This window comes from Heteronotia binoei, chromosome 4, assembly GCF_032191835.1.
Source record: "Heteronotia binoei isolate CCM8104 ecotype False Entrance Well chromosome 4, APGP_CSIRO_Hbin_v1, whole genome shotgun sequence".
Lineage (NCBI taxonomy): Eukaryota > Metazoa > Chordata > Lepidosauria > Squamata > Gekkonidae > Heteronotia > Heteronotia binoei.
Window position 1 is genome coordinate 25,173,471 of NC_083226.1, and position 15,812 is coordinate 25,189,282.

General features: G+C 48.5%; 1 protein-coding gene across 2 annotated transcripts in view; it reads left to right on the plus strand.

Moving 5' to 3' along the window:
• The first annotated feature begins 11,404 nt into the window (after positions 1-11,404).
• Positions 11,405-15,812, plus strand: part of RBPMS (RNA binding protein, mRNA processing factor) — a 129,491-nt gene continuing 125,083 nt past the window's right edge. For both annotated transcript variants that reach the window (XM_060236965.1, XM_060236964.1), the window contains exon 1: positions 11,405-11,542. In XM_060236965.1, the coding sequence (XP_060092948.1) occupies positions 11,480-11,542 (63 nt within the window). In that variant the 5' untranslated portion in view covers positions 11,405-11,479. The remainder of the gene's footprint in view (positions 11,543-15,812) is intronic.

The following is a 15,812-nucleotide window of genomic DNA, read 5'->3' on the forward strand; positions in this document are numbered from 1 at the left end:
AAAGCTGCTGTTTTCTCCAGGGGAACCGAACTGTTACAGCAGCCTAGGCAAGGCTAGGGTTGCCAATCCCCAAAAGAGGGCAGGAAATCCCCCGGTTTGGAGCCCCCCCCCCACTTAAGGGTCCTCAGAAAGCAGGGGGTGGGAGGGAAATGTCTGCTGGGCACTCCATTATTCCGTATGGAGAACAATTCCCATGGAGAATTGATCCACCGGTATCCGGGGCTCTGGGGTGCCTGTTTGTTGAGGTAAAAGCACCAAATTTTCAGCATAGCATCCAGTGCCTCTCCCCAAAATACCCTCCAAGTTTCAAAAGGATTGGACCAGGGGGTCCAATTCTATGAGCCCCGAAAGAAGGTGCCCCTATCCTTCATTATTTCTGATGGAGGGAAGGCATTTAAAAGGTGTGCAGTCCCTTGAAATGTGATGGCCAGAACTCCCTTTGGAGTTCAGTTATGCTTGTCACAACCTTGCTCCCAGCTTCACCCCCAAAGTCTCCTGGATCCACCCCCAAAGTCCCCAGATATTTCTTGAATTGGACTTGGCAACCCTAGGCCAGACTAACTTCTGGCGCCCCTTCCCCTGCGCTGATAACATCACTGAGTCACATGGAGGGCGCCCAGTTCAGCGCCCCGCCCCCCCTCCAGAGAACAGTGCCCTAAGCAATTGCCTAGTTTGTCTAGTGGCAAGGCTGGCCCTGTTTCTGTAGTCTGGAGAACAGCTTTAATTCCAGGAGACAAGCCTGTAGCCACCGGGGGGGCCCTGTGTGGGCACTGCCCTTTGACTTTCAGGATGCACTCTGGGGCGCAGCCTGCTTTTTTCTTTTTCCCACGGCTGAGCTGGTGAAGCATCAGCAGCAGCAGCCAGAGCCGGGAGAGCTGAGGAGGGCCCAGTGCACTGTAGCAGCACAAGCAGCAGACAGAGGAGCAGGAGGTGGAGGAAGCCAACATGGAATGGCCCAGGGAGGGGGGGGGGACGGGTGGAGCTGCTGGCTGCAAAATGCCAGGGTGCGGGGGAGGGAGGTAGAAGGAAACTCCCCTCTTGCACGCAAGGTGCAGCCCCTTCTTGAGTCCAAAGTTTTCAGGTTGGCTGCCTCGACCTAGCCATTTTCAGAGCCTCCAGCTTTTGCCCCTACCCCAGAAAGCTTCCGAGAAGTGGCCAGCCCCACAGTGGATGGGAAAGGGTGCCCCCCAACTTATAAAATCCTGGCCACCGCCCAGCCGGGAGATCACCCAAAGGGTGATCAACATGTGGAATTCACTGCCACAGAAGGTGGTGGCGGCTACAAGCATAGACAGCTTCAAGAGGGGATTGGATAATCATATGGAGCAGAGGTCCATCAGCGGCTATCAGTACTGGATTAAACCCTGTGGAGGCCCCTAGGCAGTTGAAATCTCAGCTTCACCCCCCGCAAATTATCTAATATCTCCTGTAGGCACCTTCTCAAAAGCCCTTTTGACAAAGCTGCAAGGGAAAGGCAGAGAGAGGCAAACCAGTCTGGGGCCCCTAAAGGTGTAGAGACCCATAGGCCAGTGCCTAATTGGCCTATTTGTTAATCCAGCCCTGGTGGCTATTAGCCACAGTTTATCGTTGGAACTCTCCGTCTGGGGCAGTGATGCTCTGTATTCTTGGTGCTTGAGAGGGGCAACAGTGTGAAGACTTCTAGTGTCCTGGCCCCACTGATGGACCTCCTGAAGGCACCTGGTTTTTTGGCCACTGTGTGACACAGAATGTTGGACTGGATGGGCCATTGGCCTGATCCAACATGGCTTCTCTTGTGTTCTTATGTTCTTCAGGCCCATTCAGGAGGTCAAGAACTCTATGCACCAGGCAAGGTGCCAGGCAAATATGATCTCCTCCCCGCCACCAATGTCTCATTGTTGTTCTATCTGCCCCTCTAAAGGGGAGGCACTTTGAAAACAATGTCGTCTCCCTAGCAGCTTGTCAAGCAAATGCGGAAGGGATGTAGACCGAGTCCGTGTTTTTTCTGTGAGCGCCTGGGAAGGCTCCCAGCTCTTTTAATATAAATACCATAACTTACAAGACAAGTGTTTGGCAATTATATAAATATTACCAATAGCCTAGTGAAGTTTATAAAAAAAAAAACAGAATGAGAAGTTGCCTTACAGCCACTAGGAAAAAGCTCCAGCTTCTTTCTTCTCGACTGCCTTATATGGGTTCCTCCGTGACCCAGCAGACACAGCTATTCCTTGAAAAGAAAAAACGATTTGAGCTGTGATAAGATCTTCTCTCGCTAAGGATGGGACTGGATTGAGGCCATGGTTCCCCATCAAGGCATCAGGGTCGAGTTGTCAAATTCAGGTTTGGGAGCTCAGGAACCAGGCTCAGGCCGAGAATCCCAGGAGCCAGATACCAGATGTTTCGTTCCCACAAAAGAGTTAGTAAGAGGATGGGGATTTACAGATCCCGAAAGTCAGTTGGTAGAAACTTCTGGGTGGAATCCTTTTAGCCAAGTGTAGAATATTTATTGTCAGGCCGCAAATTCAGCAGGAGCTCACAGGAGCACAGCTCCTGAACCTTTCTGACAGCCCCCTCCTCCTCCCCACCAACCTACTTGTCCATTGAATAGTAGGTGCAGCTGCTTAACCATCCCTGGATTAGGAGAGCGGGCGGCCAACCAACCAGCCACCAGGGGCTTTACCACACCCTCAGCAGCCCTTATTAACCCCTGGAGAAGCCCGCACCACCTTTTCTCCACTTCTTATGTGATTTTGGGCGGTGGATGGCTTGCTGGCCTTTTGACTGGGGGGGGGGGGGGTGGCCCAAGAGAGCCCCAAGAGAGCGAGGCCTGCTCAGGCTAGCTGGATCTCTAGCCAGCCCAAGCAGGCCTCTCTCATCTGGGGCTCTCCTTTCTTGCATTGGGTTTCTTTTGGCTGGGGAGGATAGCATATGCTATGAGTTATGCTAATGAGCTCCGCCACCTATTTTTCTACAAAACGACCCCCGTTTATTGTATATATGTATGAAATGGAACAATCTGCTCCACCCCTAATATCTGTGAGATTTAGTTTGGTCCTATTGGGTGGAGCTCTTGTTTCAGTTTCCAGTTTTGTATGTTAGTGAAAGTTGTTGGTTGTTGGAGTTGTCTCCTTGCAAATAAACTACTGACTTTTGAGCCAGCTTGTCTCTGCTGAATGGACCTGAGAACACGTGCCTGAGTGAGTACTCTAACCTGGAAACTCCCTGCCAAAGAGGGACATTACACCAAGTAAGTCAGGTCATTGGGCTGGAGGTAGGGTTACCAGGTCCAACTCAAGAAAAATCTGGGGACTTTGGAGGTGGAGCCAAGAAAATTGGGGGTGGAGCCAGGAGCAAGGTTGTGACCAGCATAATTGAGCTCAAAAGGGAGTTCTGGCCATCACATTTAAAGGGACTGAGCACCTTTTAAAAGCAAAATAGTTAAAATGTTTTTAGCAGTTTAAAATAATAAACACCTGTAATGCCAAAGTAAATCCAGGTCTCTTAAATACTATTGGCTCCTTGATGTTTTACGCTGAAGTCTCCCTTTGATGTTTTAGTTTTTATTTTTAAAAAAACCACATTATTTAAAAAAACTCCTGGCCTATCTTTTTCCTTACCATGTTCCAAAAGAGCATACAAAAAGATTAAAACTTTAGCAACAAGCATCACAACATATAAAAGGGACCACCTGTATTAATCATGAACAACTTTTCTGATCAGCCCACATGTAAGAGTTTTTGGAAACTCATGAGAGCTGACGCCATCCTCAGAGTCTCTGACGTGAAGTTTAATAAAATAGGATAACAACCACTGGTCACTGGCTAGAATTTTTACCTCCTTTGCAGTCAGGAACACTAACAAATTCTGTGGCAATTTGGCAAAGATCAGATGAAGAAAGATGGCCCTGTAACTAATGGAGTCTTGTAAAGGACTTTTAAAGGTGAAAACCTGTATTTTGAACAGAACCCTGTAGGAAACAAGTGCAAATTCTTTTAAAAAGGAAATGCTGAACAAGTTGAAGTTTCCCAGTTGTCTTCAAGGGCCTCCCCATGCTGACTTCATTTCAGTAGTCAAATCTCAAGGTTATGAGAGCATAAACCAGCTTTGATGGGGCACCTGAATGCAGAAAGAACATGTTCCAGCCCAGATGAAACTGAAAAAATACGTTCTTAGACATCATACTCACCTGTTTCTCTAATACATTATCAGGGATGGCCAAACTGTGGCTCAGGAGTCACATGCGGCTCTTTCACACACATTCCTTCCTTCCTTCCTGGTTCTTCCAGTCCCAGATAAGAGTCTGTACATTTAACCACTACACCAAGCTGAAAATAAAAAGCTGCCTTATACTGAATCAGGCCATTAAGATAAGTACTGGCTTCTAGCAGTGGCTATCCAGGGTCTCAGGCAAAGGCCTTTCACATCACCTATAGCCTGGCCCATAGCTGTTAAGTCATAGCTGACTTATGGCAATCCTGTAGGTTTCCAAGGCAACAGGCATTCCGAGGTGGCTTGCCATTGGTGGTCTCCCATCCAGATATTAGTTAGGGCTGATCCTGCTTAGCTTCAGAGATCTGATGAGCTCAGGCTAGTCTGGACTATCCAGGCCAACTGGATATACCACAGATTCAACCAGGGACCTTCTGGGTGTCTAGCAGATGCTCCCCGATTTAGCCATAGTCCTTGTTCAACTCAAAATATGACCCTGTTGTCCTGACCTGGATTGCCCAGGCAAACCCAATCTTGTCAGATCTTGGAAGCTAAGCAGGGTTAACTCTGGCAAGTTCTTGGATGGGAGACCTCTGGAATACCACCAGTCGGGAGGCAGGGGCAGGCTTTATTCAGCCACCTCTCTGAATATCCTCCAGGCCCCAGTAGGGGTCAGTCACCAGAGGTCACTGTGACTTCCAGGTGTACACATATGCATGCACACACACAAAAAGGATAAAATATGGCCCTGATAACGATTACTTTGTTGAACAACGACCGAAAGTATCTATTTTATATTTGATTCCCAATTCTTTTCTGTGGTGAGCTTGCCCATCCTACTCCTATTTTGAGTGGAAGTAGTTAACATTTCTTTATTCCAGCCCTCAAAAAAATAAACTTTTGAGCCTAATGTGGAATTCCTCACTGCACATAATTACAACCAACACTCAAAAAAAGGTCTTATTTGAAAATTCTCTGGGTCCCTAATGTCAAAATATTGTGGTTCTTTACAATTAACAAAGATATCCAAATGATTACATTTGAGGATGTGGCTCTTGAACATGAAGTGTTACAGGAATCAAGTCACAAGATATTAAGGCTCTGCCTTCCTTCCCAGACTCCCGAATCAACAGACTGTAACAGCTTCAAAGGAGCCGCATGTTTTCGGCGCTGTCAGTGAGCCGTGCTTTAAGGAGCCTGTTAGAAATGAGGAACCATTATAAAATCCTTTCTGATCATCAGACTTATTTTTAGTGACGGGAAAACAGGTATCATGTTGACAAACCTCGGTGTGGAGCCTACCTAGATCTAAAGACTTTTGGACTCCGTGGGAAATGAGGCAGTCATTTGGGTACCTCTGTTTTTAGAAACGATAAAGATTAATCGGGTGCATAATCAATGAATGTGGTTAGATTAGACCTATAACAGTGGGAAACACTCCCCCTGCTCCAAATTGAAACTGGAGGCACATCTGATTCTTAGGCTGGGTCCAGATGGTAGCTTTGGGCATACGGGAGGTGTCTCAAATTGGGCCGGTTCAAAATGGAGCAGCCGAATCCTGATCAGATGCTCTTGTGTGAGTTGCCCAGACGGCTGTTGCACACCATCCCCTCGGTGTGGTTTTGGTTTATTTTTTCTCATACATTTTTAGCAGTCATGCACATAGGTGCTCATGCACTCATGTGTACATGCGCTCTGGGCAGTTTTTGTTAAAAAAAAGAATACCGGTGAGCACCTAGAGCAGACTGGCAGGTTCACATCACCAATCCGCCTCGCTTGTGCGCTCCCGCATTCAGATGCCCAGAAGACGGATGGCGAGCGGCAGAAGGATTTGCTATCACTTCGTAAAGTGGTAGCTTTTTGAACCGCCTCAAAGACACTGGAGGACGGGGTGAGTACGGAAGCGGGACGGGAGGCAAATGTGCACATTTGGACTTTTTAATCCATCTGTGAGCTGTTCCTGTGTTGGCTTCAAATGCTGGTCTGAACCCAGCCTTATAAACCCAAAACTTTGTGTTCAAGTTGTGTAAGTTACATGAACACATGAAATGAGCTTATACATGGATCGGTCCATCAAAGTCAGTACTGTCTACTCAGACTGTGAGTGACTCTCCAGGTCTCAGGGTGAGGTCTTTCACATCACCTCTTACCTGATCCTGAACTGGGAATCCTGGGCATTGAACCTGGGAGCATCTATATGCCAAGCAGATGCTCTGTCACTGAGCCACAGCCCCTCTTAGCCACCCCTACTTAGTGGAAGCCATCCTTTTTAATTTCTTCATTAGTCCCTGACCTGTGCCCTTTGATTGGAAGAGGTGCTCGGAGTGGTGACATGCAGAGATACAACAGGCAGTCTCCTCAGAGGGTGGATAACTGGGCTACCTTTCTGCCGTGAGATCAGTCTGAATGATCCAACAATGCAGAGACTCACCGGCACTACCCACCAGCATTGGAGGCTGAATGGAAGGAGGCATGGTCAGAACAATGACTCTTACAGAGACTCGGTGGGCAGCAGCATCTGTGGGCGATACTTCAGGCTTACCAGAGCTTTTCATAAGTAAATTTTATTCTTGCTGCATGCTGTCACTTATCTTGTGGCACGCTAGTGTACTGGATAAGAAGCCTTTTTAGTATGGTTCATTGGGACCATATCTACATGCCAGAAAAAAACAGGCCATTGACTGAGCATTAAAATCTGCAGAGACTCCTCCTCCTTCATCAGACTAACAATCACAGGAATGCAGGAATCTTATACATCAGTCCAGGGCTTTTTTTGAGCAGGAACGCAGTTTGCGGGGTGGGCTGGGCATCAGGGGGTGTGGCTTAATATGCACATACATTTGTGTAGAAAAAGCCCTATGTGAAACAGTGGTAATATCACGGAGTGCGGCCTAAGATGCAAATTAGTTCCTGCTGGGCTTTTTCTACCAAAACAGCCCTGCATCAGTCCATCAAGGTCAGCATGGTCTCGTCAGACTGGCAGGGGCTCTCCGGTGGAGGTTTGTCGCATCGCTTACTACCTGATCCTTTAAAAACAAAAACTGGAGATGCCAGGCAATACTCCCTCTGTGGAGTCTTGTGAGCAAAAATTCTACTTTATGAGCTACTGGCATTGGAAGTTGTGAGTTACTGCATAAATTAGTTTGCTCGGGGGGCATTTTTCCTAAGCTCAGACAAAAACGTGTGAGCTGGAGGCTAAAAAACTGTGAACTAGCTCACGCTAACTCAGCTTAGAGGGATCATTGATGCCACGGATTGAACCTGGGACCTTCTGAATGCAAAGCAGATGCTCTACCACAGTGCCACATGTCCTCCACAATTTGTTGTTAATGCTCTGCACAAGGAAATCAATAGCTGGTTATGGACAATACCAACCATTGAGTCACGGAAGATATCGTAAACCATGAAGCTCAGTGTGCTAGTATTTCAGATGGATACAATACTACCGCTGCTTACCATGCCAGTGTAAGACAATGATCCTTATACTGAGTCATGCAGTTAAGTGTAGCAAAGCTGCTACCCTATATGACTTTTACTGGCCCACTGTTCATACGGTACAATCCTAAACAAAAGAACAAAGTTCGAGTCCTGTGGCACCTTTGAGGCCAACAAAGTTTTATTAAAAGTATAAGCTTCAGTATGTACGCACACTTCTTCAGATACAATTAAATGGAAATTACCCACCCACACCTATAGGTAGGGCTTTTTTTGTAGCAGGAACTCATCTGCATATTAGGTTATCCCCCCCCCCTCCAATGTAGCCAATCCTCAAAGAGCTTACAGGACTCTTCTTACAGGGTAAGCCGTAAATTAGCATAAAGAATAATGAAGATGTTTAACAGATTCAAGGATCGAACAGGAATAACAAATTTAGTTGGTTTGGTTACCATTTGTTTGGGTTTAATTCTGGGGGCAAACCTTGGAGAAACGTCAACTGAGGGGTGACATGATAGAGGTTTACAAGATTATGCACGGGATAGAGAAGGTAGAGAAAGAAGTACTTTTCTCCCTTTCTCACAATACAAGAATTCGTGAGAATTCGTGGGCACTCAATGAAATTGCTGAACAGTTGGGTTAGAACAGATGAAAGGAAGTACTTCTTCACCCAAAGGGTGATTAACGCATGGAATTCACTGCCACATGAGGGCCAGGTGGCGGCTACAAGCATAGCCAGCTTCAAGAGGGTATGGGATAAATATATGGAGCAGAGGTCCATCAGGGGCTATTAGCCACAAGGTATAGATGGATCTCTCTGTCTGGGGCACATGATGCTCTTTATTCTTGGTGCTTGGGGGGGCTGCAGTGGAAGGGCCTCAAGTGTCCTGGCCCACTGATGGACCTCCTGATGGCACCTTTTTTTTGGGGGGGGGGTGCTGCTACGAGACAGTGTTGGACTGGATGAGCCATTGGCCTGATCCAACACGGCTTCTCTTATGTTCTTATAGTGAGGGAACTAAATATGTCTCCTTAACTGAGGAATGCTGAGAGTAATTAACTGAGACCCTGTTGTTATGCTCCATCCATCTCTCAGGAATGGATGCAACCTTACAGCATCTTCTTTGAAATGGGGTAATTGGCTGTGTAAAGTTATCTCCCCTGTCCTCAGACCAGAGAAATACATTCCGATCTACCATTCCAAATTGCCTTACATATTCATTGGGTATCTGAGGAAGTGTGTTTGCACACAAAAGCTCATACCTTGAATAAAACTTCGTTGGTCTTAAAGATGCCACTGGACTTTGCTCTGCTGTTTCAGACCAACACGGCTGCCCACCTGGATCTACTATTCATTATATTAAAAAGGTAAAAGCTAAAGGTAGTCCCCTGTGCAAGCACCAGTCATTTTCGACTCTGGGGTGACATTGCTTTCACAAGGTTTTCATGGCAGACTTTTTATGGGGTGGTTTGCCATTGCCTTCCCCAGTCATCTATACTTTCCCCCCGACAAGCTGGGTACTCATTTTACCGACCTCAGAAGCATGGAAGGCTGAGTCAACCTGGAGCCGGCTACCTGAACCAGCTTCCGCTGGGATCGAACTCAGGTCATGAGCAAAGGGCTCCAACTGCAGTACTGCAGCTCTGCACCACAGGGCTCTATTCATTACATTACAATCTACTATTCTAATCTATTATTCCAAATAAGAAGAAATGTTGGAACCCTGCAAGGGGGAAAGCAGCTTCGTGGGAAAAGTGTGTGTGTGTGTGTGTGCATGCACCTTCAAGTCACAACTCATTACCCTCTGGGATTTTTAAGGCAAGAGACTAATTCAGGTGATTTACCATTGCCTAACTCTGCATAATGAACCTGGAATTCCTTGGTGGTTTCCCATGTAAATACTGACCAGAACCAATCCTGTTTAGTTTCCAGATCTGACCAGGCCAGTATGGGTTATCCACATTAGGGTGGGGGGAAAGGAAGGGTGAGATATAGGTAGAGAAAAGAATAAGCATCCCTTTTCTTCCTTGGCTTTTTGTTGCAATAACCCTCTCTCAAAGAGTTCGTCGCGGGTTTCTTCATGCAGGTGTGTTTGTTGTACAGTGTAATGCATTACCAACTACTTATGTGTGCGGCATAAGAATGAAGATTACCTAAAGTTAACTCCAGGAAGTAATTGTAGCCCCAGATAGTCAGGGAAGACTGGCCCATGGCTCAGAGGTATAGCATCTGCTTGTCACCAGGTCAGTGCCTGGCATCTCCAGTTAAAAAGGACAAGGTGATGTGAAAGTCTTCTGCCAGGGGCCTTGGAGAGCCACTGCCAGTCACCGTAGGCAATACTGACCTTGACGGACAGATGGCCTGAATTTAGTATAAGGCAGCTTCATGTATTCATGGTTATGTGTGTGACAGCAACCAATTTGTTAGGAGAGAATAGTAACACAATGTGATGTAGTAGCCACTGATGTGCCAGCATGGTTTAGGCATCAAACTAGGATTTGGGAGGCCTGGTTTTAAATCTTGAGTTTGCCATGAAGTTGCTACTTGTAGTTAGTTTGATCCACTTCACTGGGTTGTTGTGAAGATAAAAGGGGGAAGGGAGCAGCAATGCATTCCCTTCAGGAAGGGAAGGGTATGCATGGCCACATTTGGGGAGGTACGGTGGCTCGGTGGTAGAGCATCTGCTTGGGAAGCAGAAGGTCCCAGGTTCAATCCCTGGCATCTCCAAAAAAGGGTCCCGGCAAATAGGTGTGAAAAACCTCAGCTTGAGACCCTGGAGAGCCGCTGCCAGTCTGAGAAGACAACACTGACTTTGATGGACCCAGGGTCTGATTCAGTATAAGGCAGCTTCATATGTTCATTAGTTCCATGCAGGATTTGTTTAGAGCAGGAACGCACTGGAGTACAGTTCTGTCTGGCGTGGCGTCAGGGGGTGTGGCCTAATATGCAAATGAGTTCCTGCTGGGCTTCCCCTACAAAAGCCCTATGTGAAACAATGGTGCCACCAGGGGTGTGGCCATATTAGGCTATTTGCATATTAGCAAATGAGTTCCTGCTGGCCTTTTCCTACAAAAAAATCCCAGTTCTATGTGAAGCACCCAAGCAAGAGCGGTGTGACTTTTTCCAGCAAGGAAATGGAGCCAACCCTAAGAACTGTTTTACTAGATCCCACTGAAAGATCCTTCTTGTGTCGCCTTCCTCTGGTCAACTCCCAAGCATCTCTGCGGGCTGGATCCCTAGCCGCCAGCACTTCAAGATAGACTGCCTCTACACACGGAGGCTCCAACCGACCAGTCGCCTTACAGAGGTCGCCAGGCTTTCGGCGCTGGGAAGGGGAGGCCCAAGCTGCGCCCCTTGGACGTCTGCCTCCCCTGATCCCACCCACGGCCCTGGGAGCGGCGGCCCGCCCCGGAGACTCCTCCTCCCCGAGCCTCCCGCCCCCTTCACGTGCTGGGGGGCTTCAGAGGGGCGTCTTCATTCTTCTCCTCTGCCCTCCCGCGTCGTCTTCGTCCTCTCCAGCGGCAGGCCGGGGAGTCGCCTTCCCCGCCAACCAGAGCGAAGCGCGCAAGGCGGGCCGACCTGGGCGCTGCCCCCTAGTCCTCCCCGGCGGAGACGGCGCGCTCGGGGTTGGGTTTTGACCCTCTTGCGCCGCTCGGAGGAGAGACCCCCCCCCCCACACCTTTCCCCGCTGCATGCTGCAGGGCGAGAGCGGCGCGCTTTGCCCCCGGGCTTCCCTCGCCTTGCGCGCCACCCCTGCCTGCCGGTGCCCCGCCGCGACTCCCCGTCCAGACGCGCCGCGGAGAGGCCAGAGAGCGCACGGGCACGGGCGGTCGCCTCGCCCCGGCCGAGGAGACGATGAACAGCGCCAAGAGCGACCCGGAGCCCTGCCCCGCCGAGCCGAACCTGCCCGAGGAAGAGGTACCTGCTGGCTGCCGCTGCCCGACGCCGCCAACCTGGCTCGAGTGGCGCCTCTCCACGGGCGCCCCGTTTTTGCGCGCGCCTTTCCGGGCGCTTTTGGGCACCAGGGGAGCCGAGTTCGGGTGGGTCGGCCCGGGGGGGGGGGGCGGAGATCCACCGGGTGGAGCCAGAAAGGCGCGGGGCTGCTTTGAAGCTCCCTCCCTTTCTTCCCGGCGCCTTTGACGCTCGCCTGAGGTTGCGCAAGGCTGGGGGGAAAACGAAAGGAAAGGCTGCGAGCGGAGCGGAGCCGCCGAGTTCGGGGAGAAAGTTCAGCGGTGCGGGGAGAGAGGGGGGGGGAGAAGTAGCGGGGCAAACAAACGAGCACATCAGAAGTGTCCTTTTCTCCCCCCCCCCCCCGCCGGTTGCTACATTTCTTCGACCAAGTCTGGCCACCCGCTGTTCAGTTGCCCATTAAAACAGCCTTATTACTCCCCCCCACTCCCTTTCTTTCAAGGCAGGCGTTCAGATTAATAGATAAACGCATCGAGCGCATTCTTCTCCGGTGAGTTCAAACTGGACAATCGCTTGGACGGATCTTCACGGTTGGGGAAAGGTTGCGTGTGTGTATATATGTGTGTGTTTGTGTGTTGGATAAAAGCACGCTGGTTAATTCTGACCTCCCCTCCCTCCTCTTTGCAAACTGGAAACAGGAACGACGCGCGCTCGGCTCTTTACTCTTTGCGGGAATAGCGCCGTCCAAACCCAGCCGCCGTTTAGCAATCTTTGCAAAGGTTCAGACAAATTGCGAAAAACTCTTGCGAGGCCTTTCCAGCCTTCCAGACCAACGCGGCGTTGTTTGAATAGACTGATTCTGAAAATGCTTAGTGAGTTTGAGATAAGACACGCCTCGTATAAAATAGTGGGGTGGGTGAGCTGTGGATGTATAATAGCAATAGCATTTTAATTTATGGCGTTTAAACTTTGGGGAGGGGGGGGGCGCCAGGTGATAAATGTTAATTTCAGCACAAGGCAAAGTTGGAGGCGATTTGGAGAAACTCTTCCTCTTCGGACTGGACAGGGGGGGAATTTAGAGCTATATGGTTATGTTGAGTTGTGGAGAATATACTTTTGAAACACTTTGCCCAAGAACCCAGGTTAACACCAAGGCTGCGATCCATTTCTCTGTACTCCTCTATGTACCTTACTGGGAAGAATGGTCATTGCCTGGAAGTAAAAAATCCTCCTTGATTGGATTGAAGACCAAAAATCCCTCCTTGAAAGGAAAACATTTCCCCCTATACTGAATTGCTGTACCTGTCTGTTGGAACCATATTCTTCTCTTAGAACAAATAAATAAAACAAAACCTCATTGTCTAAGGTAATTCTAAGCACCATCCCTTTTACAAAGTGTTGCGCTTTTCTGTTTAGATAAAAGAAGACAGTGCTAAAACTTATTGTTTCCCATGTTGCCAGAAGTACTAATCGGGGGATAATTACAGTTCAGAAAATGAATTGTGTATGAAATATTTTTCTTAATGTTTTAACTTAAAAGCAAAGGAAACATTTATTTTAGAAACAGCAGGGGGCAAGCCTTTTATCTTCAGCTTCTGGAGGGGAACGAAAATATTTGTATGCTCTTTACTGCCATTGTGACTTTACTGTCATGAGCTCTTCTCTGTACTTTTCAAGATTACATTTGAATTTAGCATATAATTACATCACACCCTGGGCTGACCTGCATTTCATGGCCCTTGAACTGTTTCTTGTTTGTTTCTTCACGTACAGGTGTTCACTGAGTGAGGAGCTGCCTCATACATTTTATGAGGAGAGTGCCAGTTCATGAAAGTTTAGGCTAGACTTGGGGGGGGAAAGTGTTAGTATTGCAGGCACCCACGAGCCTCCTATTTATTTGTGGCCCAGCAAATTAGCCCGGTCACCCCACTGTGGTTTTTGAACATATGAACATATGAAGCTGCCTTATACTGAATCAGACCTCTGGTCCATCCAAGTCAGTATTGTCTTCTCAGACTGGCAGTGGCTCTCCAGGGTCTCAAGCTGAGGTTTTTCACACCTGTTTGCCTGGACCCTTTTTTGGAGATGCCAGGGATTGAACCTGGGACCTTCTGCTTCCCAAACAGATGCTCTACCACTGAGCCACTGTCCCTCCAACCTTTTTGAGAATCCCTCGGCAGCAGTCCCTCTAAGCAGTGTGCATGGGTGGCCCTGCTCAGCAGCAGTCTGGAGCCGCACAGTGTCTTGTACTGCCCATTTTAAGTTCTGTTCAGGATATGAACTGTTCTGCTCCGTAGAGGAAGAAAATTAGAGAGAACATTGCCCCCCCAAAAAAATTCTTAAACTGTACCAGCAGAACTCTAGCATAATCCAGCTATGCTGAGTAGCCACAGAGAGGTGTGGGACTTCTTGAGGTGGTCAGTAGTACAGAATTGTCATTGCTGTCTTCGTTTGTTTGGAAGAGGAGGTTTTTAATAGTTTCCAAATCTGGTAATTTTGGGGTCTGGTGGTAGCTAAGGGGATATTCTAACACGGGGGTGCCCTGTCCTGTGAAAACGTGCAACGACGTGCGGCAGCATCCTCATGTTCGATTTTGGTGGTTAAGTCCATTTGCCTCGCTTCCAGCAGTTTTAGCCCTGCTAAATGTTTGTATCAGATAGATCACATTTGCAGTGTCTAGAAACGAGGAACATTCCTGAGAACTGTCATACTGGAAGAGTGATCTCTCCAATTTCACCAGCAGCAGGGGATATGGAGGGGAAAAGTTATAGGTGGGACTGAAAGAGAAGGGGACAGTGCAGGTGTTTCTATTCTGTGCTTCTCTCTGTTTTCTGCTTGTGGTGATGAGTGCCGTCAAGTCATAATTGGCTTATGACGATCCCATGGGGTTTCAAGGCAAGAGACATTCAGTGGCGTTTTGCCATTGCCTGCCTCTGCATCACGACCCTGGTATTCCTGGGAGGACTCCCATTCGAATACTAGCCAGGGCCGAGTCTGCTGAGCTTCTGAGATCTGACAAGACCTGGACTGGGGAGGCCAAACTTGCTTAGTCTGAGAGCCCCATAGAATAAACGTCGAATGTTTGAGAGCTGCAAGACACGAACATCAGATGTTTGAGAGCTGGAAGGAAGGAAGGAAATAAAGGTATAAATAGATGGGAATGAGGGAGGGGGAGGTGGAAAGGAAAAAAAACCTTTAAATGCATCCTTCAAGCTGCTGGCTGGCTTGGCTTGGAGAAGTGATTGAAAGAGAGAAATGTCTTCTCCAAGCCGGCAGTGGGGCATTGAGTGAGGAGCTGCATGTAGAGAGGATTATACTTGCTAATTTCCAGAATCTTTCCATCCCTACAATTCAAACTTTGCATGCATAAGTTTGGGCTGAATTTTAGTCGGTTCAGTTCTTTGTTGGAGATTTGTAGCTGCGCTTCTCTTAGGGGTGCTTCACACACCTTGCAGAGACTCCTGTCTTGTTCCCCAGGTTGCCACCATGAGGACTTTTTATTAGATGTGCGCTGGAACTTAGAGTCAGTTTGGTGTAATGATTAAAAATGGCGGACCGTAATCTGGAGAACTGGGTTTGATTCCTCACTCTTCCATAATAAAGCCAGCTGGATGACCTTGGGCCAGTCACAGCTCTCTCAGAGGTCTCTCTGCCTCACATACCTCTCAGAGTGTCTGTTGTGGGGAAAGGAAAGGTGATCCTAAGCCACTTTGAGTCTCCTTTGGGTAGTGAAGGGTAGGGTATAAAACCAACCAACTCCTCCTCCTCTGTTTTCCAAATTGGAAATGGCCAAAGGGAACTGCTGTGTGTCTTGTTGGGGAGACATATAGGGCCGGCCCTGCCCCTGGGGAAACTAGACGATTGCCTAGGGCACCAGCCTTCTGGGGACGCCATATTGGGCAACCCCTATGTGATTCAGTGATGTTATCAGGGCGGGGGTGGGTGGGCGCTAGAAGTTAGCCTTGCCCAGGGTGCAAGACAGACTAGGGCCGGTCCTGGAAACATACGTATCATGTTGGTTATGTGGAATTTTTCCCAAGAGGGCAAATGGCAGATTTCCCAGGACCAGGGCCTTTTCTTTTGAGCAGGAACGTAGTTCCGGCTGGCTTGGTGTCAGGGGATGTGGCCTAATATGCAAATGAGGCCCTGGTAGGCTTTTCCCACAAAAAGCCATATGCGAAACAATGGTGATGTCAGGGGTGTGGCCTAATATGCAAATTAGTTCCCGCTGGGCTTTCTCCTACAAAAAAAAGCCCTGCCCAGGGCTATTTCAGGTTTT